Source organism: Rhinichthys klamathensis, unplaced genomic scaffold, assembly GCF_029890125.1.
Source record: "Rhinichthys klamathensis goyatoka isolate OS25496 unplaced genomic scaffold, OSU_Roscu_1.1 h1tg000020l_1, whole genome shotgun sequence".
NCBI lineage: Eukaryota > Metazoa > Chordata > Actinopteri > Cypriniformes > Leuciscidae > Rhinichthys > Rhinichthys klamathensis.
The window spans coordinates 876682-891907 of NW_026606571.1; the positions used below are offsets into that span (position 1 = coordinate 876682).

General features: G+C 37.1%; 1 protein-coding gene across 1 annotated transcript; it reads left to right on the forward strand.

Annotated features, from left to right (window-relative positions):
• The first annotated feature begins 8206 nt into the window (after positions 1-8206).
• On the forward strand, positions 8207-13426 carry dhh (desert hedgehog signaling molecule). Its single transcript, XM_056238971.1, has 3 exons — positions 8207-9098; positions 11718-11979; positions 12293-13426. The coding sequence occupies exons 1-3, from the start codon at positions 8787-8789 to the stop codon at positions 13084-13086; spliced, it is 1368 nt and encodes a 455-aa protein (XP_056094946.1). The 5' UTR covers positions 8207-8786; the 3' UTR covers positions 13087-13426.
• The last annotated feature ends 1800 nt before the right edge of the window (positions 13427-15226 follow it).

Below are 15226 nucleotides of genomic sequence, written 5' to 3' on the forward strand. Positions count from 1 at the left end.
CGTACCATAACAACACAATATACATAGGAAGCATCATACATGTCATAATGTCCTTCAACTGGTGGCCAGTAGAGGACAGGGTACCACAAATCCATTATAACAAAATTTATATACTACATGATAGTTGGATAAATCAGATTTTTTTTATGACTAAATGATATTCTAAGTCAATTATGGACATATTAAATCATTGCTTAAATGGATAGTCCACTCAAAAATAATAATCTTTTATTCATTATTCATGTGCTAAACCTGTATGGTTTATTTCTTCTCTGGAACACAAAAGAAGATATTTTGAAAAATGTTTGAGGCTCAAAAAACTTTGACCCCATTGATTTTCAGTGTATGGGCAAAAATGCACTGAGATATTTTTCAAGATATCTGTTCCATTCATACAGTTTGGAACCTTTAATTTTTTGAGTGAACTATCCTTTTAAGTGTTTTTCCACACTCACAAAAAGCATTTTTACAGCTCAAAACAACTGGATTCAAGAGTGACATGATGTCAGACTGTCTGTCCTGCACTGATAGATCATATATAGATGTCTTTTTTACTTCATTATTTTACTTCATTATTAATGGAGAACTCTTATGGAGGACAAAGAAAATACAGTGAGCATTAATAATTGTAAAAAAAGAGAAAATGTTGACCATTTAATTTTTCAATAATTCCAGCTGCGTCCTTAAAGCATAACAAGGGACTATGACAAACAATTTCTCCACTGGAGAAAAGTACAATAAATGTGTTTACACCTGTTTTTCCAATCAGTGCGTCATCTGTGAGTCATTTTAAACCCATTTTTGGTTCTGGATCTGCTAAGGACCTTTCCATGGAGGTCAGCATACATTTCTTGCCATCTGAGCACCTGACTACTGCTTTAATGGCGCCGTTGTGGTTATGTTTAGCTCTGGTGTTAGTGTGCTTGTCTGTCCATACATCTTCCCCCAGCTGTCCCTCCACCCGTAGCTGGCCAGCTTTAATCAGGGTCTTTATTTTGCCCCAGGTCTGTCAGCAGGCCCGTAGAGACTCTGCTGCTGACCCATCCTGTGCTTTCCCTTCACGGATGCCCATGGCAGATAAAAGCCCTACATCATCAGGAGAGTGCAAGCCACTTGCTCTCTCCCTTTCACCCCCCCCCCCCCCCCCCCCTCTATATCGTCCATCCGCTGTCCTCGTTGAGTGTTCATTTCCTTTTCCTTTTTCCTTTTCTCCTAAAGCAGAAAAAGAAATCCCGGCCTCTGATTATGATTTGTCTGTCTTGATTTTTGTTTTCTTGTCATTTCTTGTGTTCTTTGATGGATGTCCTGATAGACCTCAAATGTTGAATTTCCTCTGCTGAAACAGTTAAACCATAAAGGTTTTTTTTTTTCTGAAAATGTAATATAAAGTAGCTTACACTTAAGTCATGAGAAGCAAAAGTTTAAATAACATCATTAAATTATGCTTTATGCTAAAATAATATTTAACATTTCTTAAACCACTGTGTAATCAAATATTACACCTTTGTTTAGTATTATAATCTTGCCAAATTGTTTATTTACTTTAACAAAAAAATGGGGACATTGAAAATGTGGGATGAAAAATCTAATTTTAAATATTAAAATGAGGTTTTAGCGTTTAATAATAAAAAAAAAGAAATATGTAAATAGCCCATTTATTATATAGCCCGTTATTATGAAGGAAACGTTCAGAAAATGTCTAAGATTCTACATATTTCTGAGTCACTTTTTAAAGCAAATTGTGACATTATAATCATGTGAACTTAAACTAACAAACGTAGCCTACGTGCAAATAATGACGACAGGTAAATCTTGTCCTCTTACTTTTAGTTTACCTCAGAAACATTTAGTAAAACAATATTGGGTGGACGCATGCCACTTCTGTCAGCAGAGGGCATTTTTGACTGGTCCAAATGACTTAATCATATCAGACAAGAGGAAGACAGGCAGTCTTTCACAGGTTGCGATAGGCTATCGTTATTGTCAAAACACAAGAATGAAGGGGGAAATAGGCAGATTAGCTCCTGGCGGTAGTTTGAAGTGTGTGCCAAAGTGCATTAGAAGATATTATTCCTTCTGGAAAATAGAAAACTCTAGGCCGGAAAAGACTAGCTAATCAACTGATAATGGGTCGCTGCCCGCCTCCAACGGCACATCCACACCCACCTTGCACACTCATGACACACTCCTTTCACACACTCAAGAGCCTTTGCCTTTCTCACATAGACCAGGTGTTTTTGTAAGAAAAGAACTGACATAATCGGATTTTTTTAAATAAATCAAGAAAAGGACATGAGAATTTTGTTATATCCTCCTGAGACCCAGAAAAAAAAAAAGTTTTTGAATTTAGTTTTTTTTCCATGTCATCACACTGTTTAGAGCACAATAAACAAATGGCAAAAAAAAAAAAAAAAAAAAAAAAAACATATATATACAACAATATTTTATTCATACGTTATGCTATGTCATCTGTAGTGGACGCCAGGACTAAGTTGTTTAAAAAATAAAATGACATGAAATTATATGTAGGCCTATAGGCAAAAACAATGGGATTTTTTTTTTCAATCACCAATAAATTTTGGGGTTTCAGGATTTTTTTCAACCAAAATTTGTATAAAGATTATTCTCAACTATGTTATGAAATAAATAATGGAATAAATTGATACACCATTTTACTTTTTGCAATATGTGGGTAAAATGGCCATAAATTAATATTCCCATATCCCATTCAATGCAATGTATCAATACACTGTATCTAATTTGCACATTAATGTGTTCTTGGAGCAACATTTAATGAAAAAAGAAGTGTAATAATTGGAGTAATAATTGGCAACATTTTAATAATAATATCTAATATTTCATAGGAATATTGATGTATAATTTATTTCCATATTCACTTGTTGTGTCTCCCAGAATGCCTGATAAACATGATTTAAGTCCTGATGTCCTCTACAGTGGACACGTTTGAAATCAATGCCCTATTCTGTAACAGAAAGTATTTTTTTAATTTGAAACCCCTTAACATTTTCCTGAGATGTTGAACCAAGGAGAAGTTGTTTTCATGGTAAAACCTCCAAACATTTGGTATCTCTGAAAAGTCCTGAATGTGCTCTTTACAGGACACCTAGGTTGTGTCATGTGACATGTATGATGTCAGAGAAATTCACTAAAATATTATGTCCACTACAGTGGACAAAAGTCTATTCTTGGGTCCCAGGAGGATATTTTGAATCGGATTCCAAACTTTTTTTTTTTGTTGCTAAAAGCACGTCCTCGCCAATCTTGAACCACGTGACTGCGGAGAGAGAACAGGTTTCCTTACTCCAGTCAAAAAAAAGAAAAAAAATTATTTCATAATGTGGTAAAAAAAAAAAAAAAATTTAATGCATGGTTAGGTTAAAACAGATAGATCACAGATTTTATTCGTGTTTCATGTATTTTAGTGCCAATCAATCACCCAAACAACTTAATCACTTTAACAATGAATTTATGTCTTAAGCTACAAAAAGTTTCATGAAGAATCGGTTGCAGAACCAGATGTGAAAATAGCAGATGTAATGGGACACAGCATGTTTGGTAGGTGGGGATATTCATATTGTTGACCATGTAGCTAGGCTATAGCCTACCATGTCGACAAGGTTTGAGTAATGAACCCTATACAGTTGAGAGGAACAGTCTCTGTATTTTTCAAAGCTTAAGACGTCACTATTTAACAATGTTTCTCCAACAAATACAGCTCCAAAACTGAGCCACAACACGATCAACTGTAGCTGAACAACACCCAGTACACTGAGTACAGTAAGCCCTAAGGTGTTGAATGAATTAGGGTTATGAACGAGTTGTTTGAGTGAATGATTCAATGATTTACTCATAAAGACAGGTAGGCCTACTTAGTTTGAAGAATTAGATTTGCATCCACTAAATAAGTATGTTCTATATAGTAAAGCCTATATGTAATGTAACGTACTACATCCACAATGTTGTCATTATCATGTGACTACAACCGTGGCCGATGGTAAAGTGTCCATGCTCGCTTCATAATCTCGCCGGAAGTAGTAGGTCTTACGAGTACATTTTGCCTACTCTTTTATGAGTTTACTGTGAATTATGACATACCGTACTTCTTTTGTCACATAGCCTACTGTTTTTTGCCTTCTAAATGAAGTATGCGATTTCAGATGCAGCCATGCAGTCATTTAAATAGTTATTGAATCAATCAGTGTTTTTGAACAAATGAGTTGAGTAATTGATTCAATGACTCACTCATAAAGACAGTCCAGTCTGTCAACCTGTTATATTTACAGCCATTCTGAACAAGGTTTTTATAGTACAGAGCTCTTAAAGTGACAAATCACATTTTTTTAATATATTTTTTTACAATAAATATTTAAAGCTGCAGTCCGCAATTTTTCCTCTTTGTCGCCATCTCTGTTCGAAGTCTGCAATTGCAGTCATTCGCGGAATTATCAACTTCACATGAGTTGTACTTCAACACGGCACAGCGCGGATGAACACAATGTTTGAGGAGAGTGTGCAGCTGTCAGTCAGCGCGCCGGTGTGGATACTGGCATTCAGAAACACAGATTATTTTTTTTTGGAAGTATGACCAACATAATAATTTTCACCGGAAAATGTCATCTGAACAAGTAACATCCACTTTTGTCCTGGTTCTGACATTGCAGTAGCCTAAATCGTGCTGATTAAATCTAACAATCTCAGTCTCTTTGTTTCTGTAGCCACTCCGAAGTCCGAACGAAGTCTTTTGCATTTTACAGCGGGTGAGAAGTTGTCACTGGTGATTGTCGTTTGAACCTTTCTGGATCCGACATCAAATTGATAAGTTCAATTATATCAAGTGCTGTGAGAAAAGGCTATAAATCTCCACCTCCAACATCCTCACACGCAATAGCCGACTAGCCGAGACTCTTTCTTTATGTGTACAGATGTGACGTAATGACCCAAAGACATGCTCGAATCTCCCGCGGAAATCCACCAGTACCACTGGAGTTAAAAATATTATTCCAAGCTTACCGCTTTGAATCGAGCTAAGGCAAGCAGATAGTTTTGAACACTGGCTGGTTATGTATTTTCTCAAATATGTATTTTGGATAATTTTTAACCCCAAAAAAGCTACGAACTGCAGCTTTAAGCAGGCTGTGAGTGTATTTTGAAGTATTAGCCATACAAAAGTGAAACGTGAAGTTGTCCTTTGCATGGTAGGCTATCTTTTATTTTCCTGGTCGAGTACTGCTGTAAAAACATGTTTCTAAATCTGGTCAGCATGATAGTAGGTACAGTACATTATCTGCAATATATTCTCTTCTCTTGACCTTTAACCTGCTTGTTTCGGATCAGGAAGTTCCACCCTGATCTGCTATTGTTCTGTCACAGTTGTTGTATTACTACAATTATTATATAGGCAAATTTCAATATCTTCTAAAAGCACAGAGCATGAATATATTGACTGTGCATGAGTGTCAACTAAACCAGGCCATAATGCAGTATGTGTAGCCATGTACACCTATGATCCTGTTTATCCATGATCCCTAGCATGTTATTTAAGGTAAGGGGCAGCCTAAGCTGTATATTGGCGCTGAAGCCAGAAATCATGTGCTTTTAGCATAGCACAGTAAAACACACCACCCTGCCTCTTCCTGCACTGATAACAGGGTGAGGGACGATAGAATTGACCGATGGTGGTGGGTCATAATGGATGTCAGTTACTTGACTCTTCTCGGCGACCCCCTCATCTCGGTCCCCCCAACAGCTTTTGTTTCAGGAAACATATTCTTTAAAGCATCTAGTCAGCATTTTCCTACTAAATCTAAGTGCCTCTACCTTATTTACAAGCCCGTGTTATGTAAACGTGCTCTGTAACGCCTGACATGATTGATTGAACACCATCACCCCCGAAGATCAGCTGACTATTCTAGGCAGTTTTGGAATCGAGGGCTTTGCGAATGACGCAGCATCTAATTTAGCTGAGGCCAAGTAAAGTAGCATGAGCTCAACGGTACTTTACTATTATAAGGCCAGGTGTAGTCACGATTCGTCTGTAACGGGAAAACGAGGGCTGGAGTAACTGGCAGGAAAGATCTCATTTTCTGTGCTGTGGCTGCTCAGGAAACTCAGCCATTCACTGTTCTATATACTCCCATCCTGAAGTGAGGGAGTGAGGTCGCTAAGAGGGGGGATGCAGAAATACTAATAACAATTACACCGTTACCATTTTGAAACAGTCGTGTTTATTTGTATTGTCATCTCCTCCCTTTAATGTTTAATGGCGGCTATTTTCTCTATTTCCCCTTGGCGGAATGTCAGTATCACTGATTGTGCTCTTGAAAGCGTTTGCACTTGTGATTAAGCCTTTCCCCACATTTGCTGTTATTTGTGATGTCTGGGATGTGTGATTGAACCATACATCTGTCTGCCAGAAGAACATAAAAGAAGACCTATGATCTTGGATCTTTGATTTATTCTAATATGTTGCATAAATATATTACTTGAACACAAAATTATCTTATTTTATAATGGTTTTTGTCTATTAGTTTGAGATAATGAAAATGGGTCATTTAAAAATGTAATTTAAACCTGAAAATAAAGTTTTTGAAAAGTTTAAAACAGAAATACATTATGAAGGAAATTAATATAAAAAAGTATTTTTTTAAATTTCTTAAACATTTTGCATAACTACTTGAACACAAAATAATATCTTACTTTACAGCTGTTTTTGTATCTCTGAGAGTCTGAGACCACATTGAAAACTGGTCAATTAAAAATGCAATTTAAAAGTTTAAAACAAAGACATGTTTGAAGGAAAATTAATAAAAAATAGTACATGTTGCATAACTAAACCAACCTGAACACAAAATAATATCTAGCTTTACAGTCATTTTTGTCCATTGGTGTAAAAACATCTGTGATTCAAAGTCTAATTTAAACCTGAAAGCAATAAAACAGCAATATTATGAAGGAAAATTAATATAAAATATGAAGGATTTTTAAATCTGTTTAAATCTGAAGGATTGAGAGATTTCCGAACAGCGTTAACCTTTACATCTTTTATCTGTGTGTGTGAATTAATGGTCTGAGATGCCAAAGGTCTGAATGCACATCGTAGGTCAGCGGAAATCATTTTGAAATTTTGCAGCTCTTTATTTTTCTTCCTCTCGCTATAGCATTGCCATATTGACTCAAGATATTTGTATTGTCTTCTAATTTTGAGCCATTGTTCTGAGGTGGTTTAAAATTACGATGCTGATAAAACATGGGTGTTAACAGCCCAGAGGTCTTCTCGGCACGGGGTGCATGTGTCAGCCAGTGTCTTCTGCTTCAGGAGAAAAACAAAGAGAGAGAAATGAATGAGTCATAGAAATGTTGCGAATGACTATGTTATCTCTCATACATCCATGCCAATGACCCTCACCTGCAAGACTGGGGCTTGTTGTCACACAGTTGGCACAAGGGTTTGTGTTTCAAAAGTCTAGTTACACAAATGTTTTTTTTTGTTGAAAACCCCCTCTTAGAATAATTCGATTTTTTAAACGAATTAAAATAATTTATGCAAGGGTCTAGAGAGGTAGGTTTTAACAAAAATATTAAACTGCGTTATCAGGAGGACAACGGTATTTTTCATAAATATGAAGCCTGTGCAAGTTGTCACATGTATGTTATGTTATTATGTATCAACAACATACAACACCAATAAGTAAAAACACATTTGTGTAACTGGACTTTTGAAACACAAACCCTTGTGCCAACTGTGACAACTATAACCCCAGTCTCTATGGTAGCAAAGTGCTTACAACTACCCATTTATATATTCTGTAAAATAAGCAACTGACATAGTGTAATAGCAAACGCTATTGGGGCATGTTGTCACACAAGATCAACCTGTTGCCAAGACTGTGCGTTTGTAGAAATTGATTTTAATAATAAACCGACCCTGAGAAATAGCCAATTTATTTATATAATCCCAGTCTTCCCTGTTTCTCAGTTCAAGGAGAGACAAGTACCCTATGCTGTTAAATACACAGCACAGGAAAGTAAAACTTTGCACTCATTGCAATACACTGCAATGACTTCACAACTGCATGACTGGAAACGCGCGCGAGGAGGCGTGTGCGCTACTGTCCCGGAGCGCGCGCAGGAAGGGAGGGCGATTTGTCCGGTCACAAATACTCAATGGTCCGAGCGCAACGCTTAAAAGCGGGAGCAAACACATGTTGATCCATAGTCAGAGCCCTCATACAGTAAAGGAATGAAATTATGCTTGAGCGCGACTATGAGGCAGGACAAACAGAGACACGCGCTGTGAACATTTTTGGAGAACACGCTGCTTCGCGCGGAGCTGTCCAAGGTGGGGTAGGATGATGGGATGAAGCACCTGTTGCTATGCCAATATCTACAAACGAGAACGTGGATGCGATCAATCCATCTCAGCTTGGAATACTGCAAATTGGCTATATAAATTTGACCTGCGTAAGCTCATTGAGAGCTATTTTATGCAAATTATATGGAAAGTTCTTCAGTGTTAAACACTCACCATGGCTGGATGTCGGATGCATTGATGTTAAGGTCTAAATATCAGTTTAATCTGGAAGCCATTACACTTTGGTCAATGATTCACGAGCCTAGTCCCCACGAGTGCCCATTTTAATTCAACACCGTGATATGGACATGGAAAAAGTCAGTTGTGTAAACGAAATGCAACGAGGTGCTGGGAGAGACGCTCGCGCTGCAGGGTTCGCGGCTCGCTGATCTCCTGGCACACTTCACGCGCGTCAATGACGTTGACTCCTTGGTCAAGGCTGGCAAGGCTCGGCCTGCTGACTGCGTGTCTTTATTCATGGCTGGCGGTTGACGGATGCGGGCCGGGTCCCGGTTACGGCAGTCGCCCTAGGCAACGCAAGTTAACTCCAATGTCTTACAAGCAGTACGTGCCCGGTGTCTCTGAGAACAACCTGGGAGCGAGCGGAAGAGCGGAGGGCAGGATAACGAGGGATTCGGAAGGCTTCAATAAGCTCGTGTGCAACTACAACCCTGACATTGTCTTCAAAGACGAGGAACATACCAAAGCCGACCGGTTAATGACCAAGGTAAATGAAACCCGTGTCTAACGGTTAATATAATCAACCGCGTCATATTTTTTGCAGACTGGTCACTGCAGTGGTTTTTGTGTCTCTCATTAACGAGTGTAAACAATGAATAGCCTATTCTTTTTTAGACTTTCTTCATGGCTTTTTATGTGATAGGCCTATACATGTGTGTGTGTAGATTAAAACAGGTCTACATAGGCTAGCCTATTAAAATATCTTTAGAAAAAAAAAGAAATAAATTATATGCTATTTTAATATTTTACTATATACCGGTAGGGTATGTTAGAATACCCTCTGCATTTTTAAAGCATTTTTACTCGATATTTATTAAAATGATTATTTACGAATAATTACGAATATGTCATTATGACATCATAGTTGTCACTATCTTACATTAGGTAGTCAATAAGGAAAGTTTTTAAATAGCCTATAGTCAATACTTCTTACTGTGGTTTTGTACAGTAAACAGTTTATTATAGAACATAAAATAATAATAATAATAATAATAATATATATATATATATATATATATATATATATATATCAGCATTAAATTGTCTTTCGTATAAACAGAAGCGTATTGGATTCAAGCACACCATCCACAAATCCACAAATTGTCTATAGAATGTTTAAAATCTAATTTAAAATCAAAATGGAGAATTAAGGCACAGATTTCGTGGAATGACCCAGATGCATGTCTGGTGGCCCATTCAACCCTCTCAGCCATCCATGACATACTTCATGCACAGTTAAACAGTACTTGAAAATACAGGGGTTTTGAGATTCCTGTAATTCAGATGTGTTTCATTGTCATAGTTTTCCAGTTGCAAATTGATGCAAATAACTAATATGATAATACACAGTGACAGAAGGTGAATTATTCGGAACAGGCCCTGCAAAATGAATTACCTTAAATTAAAGAAATCTTAACAAGAATTATTTTAATGTTTAGATTTGTGCAGCTGAAACTCTGGGACCAAGAGGAGAGATTTTGACTGTCATGATCTCATGATGTTGATAGCATGTTTACCCATTTTCCAATGTTCCCTAGGCAATGTAAAAACAAAAAACAAAACATGACAATAGGACTGTCTGGACTGCCACTGCACCATTTAATCATTAACCAAGTTCTTCATTAGAGCTATAAAATAATCACTACACCTCTACTTCCTTAGCATGGGAGTGTGTGTGTGTGTTCTCTTGTATAAACGTGATATAGGTGAGGCAGATAACATTGTGAAGAACTCAGACTACACTAAATATTCTTTTAAACCTTAAATACACACAAGTCACAATATGAGACATTCAAAAAACTTGTTTCATTAAGGCAATATGATGAAAATTTCAGTTAAATAAGTTAACAGAAAAAGGCACTGTATTGTTTGGCATGTCCTAATCTGTAAGGGTATCATTTTTGGTATCATTCTCAACGTTTTGAGATATTACTGATAAGTTTGATATCACTGATAATAAGTTTGACTAGATTAGTGAGTACTCTTATGAAAGTGCTTTGCGTTGGTGTATGTGTACGTATGCATGTGCCCTCTTGTTGCCCAAGTCTGAAAGCTATCCTTTGTGCATCTTTTCAAGCCTCTGCGGGGTCGCCTGTGCAGAATTCTCGCCTGTTGAAGTAATGGCACCATTGGAAAAGCCTCTATTGTAGTTTTCACAATGAATTGCCTCTGTCCAACAGCATTGCGAGAAAAATCTCCCTGGTTTGTTTTCTTCCCCTCTTGATTTCTCACTCTTGCTGTCACATTCCCAAGAACACATCTAAACATTCCATCCATCTGGCCTCTCGCTCGGACTGGTTCTTGCTTTCTTCTCGCTTGCCTTGGCTTTTCGACCCTGTTTTGCTCTCTCACCTTTTCCCATACCCTCTCAATCACGACCCTATAGGTCACATTATATTATTTTCACAGACAAATAATACTACCTTCTCACAGATTCCCCATCACGTGAGGTGTAGAGACACAACATTTTGAAAATCTGTGGAGGAAGTCTAAATGCTTTAGTACAGAGTCTCAAGGTTAACACTGGGGTCGTTCAAAAGACTGTGTGAAAATGTTCCCATCGTGTGAAGAGAAAAAAAGGGAATTGACCTTGACTTCACTCTGTGACCATGCTGAAGTGTCCGAAGAATGCTGGAAATGAGTTAAAGTAGCTTTGTTCTTGTTAGATGTTAAGGGGGTGGAAATGGCCTTTTGCAGAGCTGAGTATGCTGGACAAAAAAAATCGCTGATGTCTACCAGCACCAATTTTTGCCAAACGATTGTGAAAATAGTTAAATGTCATGGTATTTGCATGCTTTCAAAGTTCGAAACATTAGTAAGAAGGGAGACAGTCTGGAATGGTTAAAGTGAAAATTCACCCAAAAATGAATATTATTCCTTATGTCGTTGTAAACTGGTATGACTTTCTTTTTCCGTGGAACACAAAAGAAGATATTTTGATTTAATGTTGAAGAAAGAATGAATGTCATACAGGTTTACAACGACATAGGGGTGAGTAAATGGTGACAGACTTTTAAACTAAGAAAACTATCCCTTTAAATGGAATGTTTTGTCCTTCTGTTTGTGTCACCTGTATGATGGTTTCATTACTTTTTCCACTGCATAGCGCTGTAAGGACTGCCTCAATAAACTGGCAATAGCAGTAATGAACCAATGGTTTGGGGTCCGACTGCGAGTGACAGAGGCCTGGGATGAGGACGGCCATCACCCTGATGGTTCTTTACATTATGAGGGCCGTGCTGTCGACATCACCACCTCAGACCGAGACACAGATAAATATGGACTACTTGCCCAGTTGGCAGTTGAGGCTGGATTTGACTGGGTGCACTATGAATCCAGGTATCATGTACACTGCTCAGTCAAAGCCGGTAAGCTGCTAAATCTTTCCTTTTCAATGTTATTCATCGTTCAGATCATGTAACTCTTAAAGGAAAATTTCACCCAAATATTGAAATGCTGTCCTTATTTACTCACCCTCGAAACTGTATGAGGAACAAAAAAGAAGATATTTAAAAAAATGTCCATACAATGAAAGTCATTGGGGTCCAGTGTTGATTTGGACCCCATTGACTTACAGTGTCTGGACAAATGATGGTGCTGCTGAGTAAATGATAACAGCATTTACATTTTTGGGGGAACTATCCATTTAACTTAGTTCCACCTCTATATTTTTTTTTACAGATCACTCTGTAGCCGTGGAGAAAGGTGGCTGCTTTTCAGGATTGGGACTTGTGACAATGGCCGATGGTGTTCAAAAGCCTATTTCGAGTTTGTGGCCTGGGGAACAGGTGCTTTCCTTGTCTGGGTCAGGTGAAATTGTTCTCAGTCGGGTACTTCTCTTTCTACATTTGAATAGAGAGAGCAGAGCCACTTTCTTTATTTTTGGCACCGAAAATGGTAAACAAATGGCACTAACTCCCAATCACCTCATCTTTGCGGCTCACAATCTCGAACTGCACCACCATGAGTATGAAGCTATTTTTGCCAAAGAAGTTAGGATTGGGGACTATATACTTACTACTGGAGACAATAGAGGAATTCAGCCATCTAAAGTGGTCTCGATTTCACTGGAGGAGAGGATGGGGGTTTATGCTCCTTTGACAGAACATGGGAACTTATTTGTGGATGGCGTGCTGGTATCCAACTACGCTTCTGTTGAAGATCACAGACTCGCACACTGGGCGTTTTGGCCTGTCCGTGTCCTGTTTGGCTTTTTCCAGACAGAAATGGAAGAAAACTTACAAAGAGTGGGGGTTAAAGGTAGTGCCATGATCCCTAATATCTGTTCCACAAATCAGACCTTCCTTACAAATGTGATGCACAACAGTTCTTCCAGCACATGCAGCAAATTCCAAGATGCCAAAGTGGAAATGGAAAATGAACACAGTTTTTTGCAGCAAAAGGAGGTTTACTGGTATGCAAGGCTTTTGCACACATTAGGACGGATATTTCTTGACCCTCAGAAGTTTTACTGATGGTTAAGACACAGAATATGCAAACATAATATAAAACTGATTTTTGAACTGACCAAAAAAAAGAAAATGCATTAGGCACTATAACTGGTATAATTACTCACCACATAACATCCAGTTACAATTACTTTATTAATTGAGAATATGTAAATGTGTTGCCGTTATACATATACTGTATGTGAAATATTCAGTGTAACTTAAAAAAAATCATATTTTTCAGATAATACTTGTCATATTGAATAATCACCATATGGACAATAACGGGATTTGAAATGTAAACTTGTATTTTTATGTTTGTTTTACAAGAAGATATTTCAAAGAGTAATAAATATTTATTTTTATACATTTGGATTCATAATATATATTTCATGTAGTTCAAATGGCTTGAGGTCCTTTGTTATACCAAACAGACACTGATACAATCTTATTTTTTACTTATTGTAGTTTATAGTGTTTATATACATTATTCACACAAAACACAGAGAGTTTTATTCTCACTAGAGTTGTACTGAGTACAATATCATGTCAGTTCCCAATTCGAAAAATCAGCATATTACATTACATCCTGTAGTTAGTCATTTAGAAGTTCTAAACAGAAATGAGTTGCCAACCAAATATTGTGTTAACACTGTTTAACCATGTCTGACTAATTGAGGTCAATTTCCAGTGTCTGAAATGATGGTGCTAAACAGGAATTAACAGTGCATCACACCCCCTTGTGGACACCAAAGAATACACCACTGCATCTTCTGATGTGCTTAGTATGATTTACAAATTATCTGTTCTGAAAAACAGCTTCCTGAAATTAATAAAAATTAATGAAGTAATAAATTATTGTTTGTGATATTTTTAAGTTGTTCTCTATTACTGTTTGTGTATAAGAAATATCAGCATTAATGCCAAAAATGACTGGGAAAGCTTCTTTTGTTAATAAATGCAATTCAAATAATAACAAAAATCATATTGGGTGTGTAATGTGCATATAGGCAATTCTTTTTTAAAAAACTGAAACAAAATGTACAAATAGTGCACTATGCTAATCCACTACAGCCTGACAATTTAAAAGATTTAGCATTGTAATGCTAAAATTAAGCTTTTGAGACTGCTTCTTTTTTCCGCTATTTATTTTTCTCAGCTGTGAAGGTATAGAAGAGGATTATCTTGGTCATGGAGGGGGCAGATGGACACCCCACCCCACTGGAGAGGAGCTGTTCTCAACTCCATCTGGATCAGGCCAATGGCAAAGACTGTAATGTAGACCCACCCAACCATTACCTTTGGTGAACCAATCAGATTTTTAAGATAAGCTTATTCAGGCTTCATCCAAACCTTTCCTGTTCAAATTAATCCCAGTGAAAGCTAGGAAGAAGTTATTAATCTTGTCAATGGGTTAGTTTATGTTTTTTTTTTTTAATATGCCACGTTATGTTCTGTATAGAGATCAATATACCAGTTTGTGTTTTAAAAGACACTGCACAGAATGCCTGTACTGTGCAACTGAATCTTGCAATATCAGAATTTCTGACTTAAACGTGACATAATGCAGCATCATTGAGTCATATATTAGAAAGAACATGACTGCATTGTAGTAGATGTCGGTAGTGCATTTCATGAAGCCATCGTTTCATTCTTCTCCAGTATGCAAATGAAACATTTTGTTTGGGTGTGTTGAGTTACTGCCTGTGATCCAAACTATGCCACATTGATGGCTTGTCAACTCAAAGAACAACACATCTAGACCTGCTTGGTTTCTTCACTATAGATAAATAATAATAGTTTATTCAACCATCCTCTGTAGATTGAAATAAGATTATATTTAATAAGAAATAGACATGTATTACAGGCATACATAATAGAGACCTTTTATTTAAAAATGGGCAGCTTATATGCATTTGCACGGGATCAATAAAGTCGGCCTCTTTATAAATCTATACTTATCTAGTCTGAGAATAGACATAGTTAACCTTTGATCAGGCAATATTTTGTGGTCTCATTTACTCATTTTAAATGTTTTGGTTATACAATTGATTTTCGTTGAGCCAATAGTGTGCTGATTTTGAAAGCAAAGATGAACTGACATCTATTATGACCAAATATCTCTGTACTGAGAGTGCTGCCTGTGAGCATTGTGGCCAGATAATAA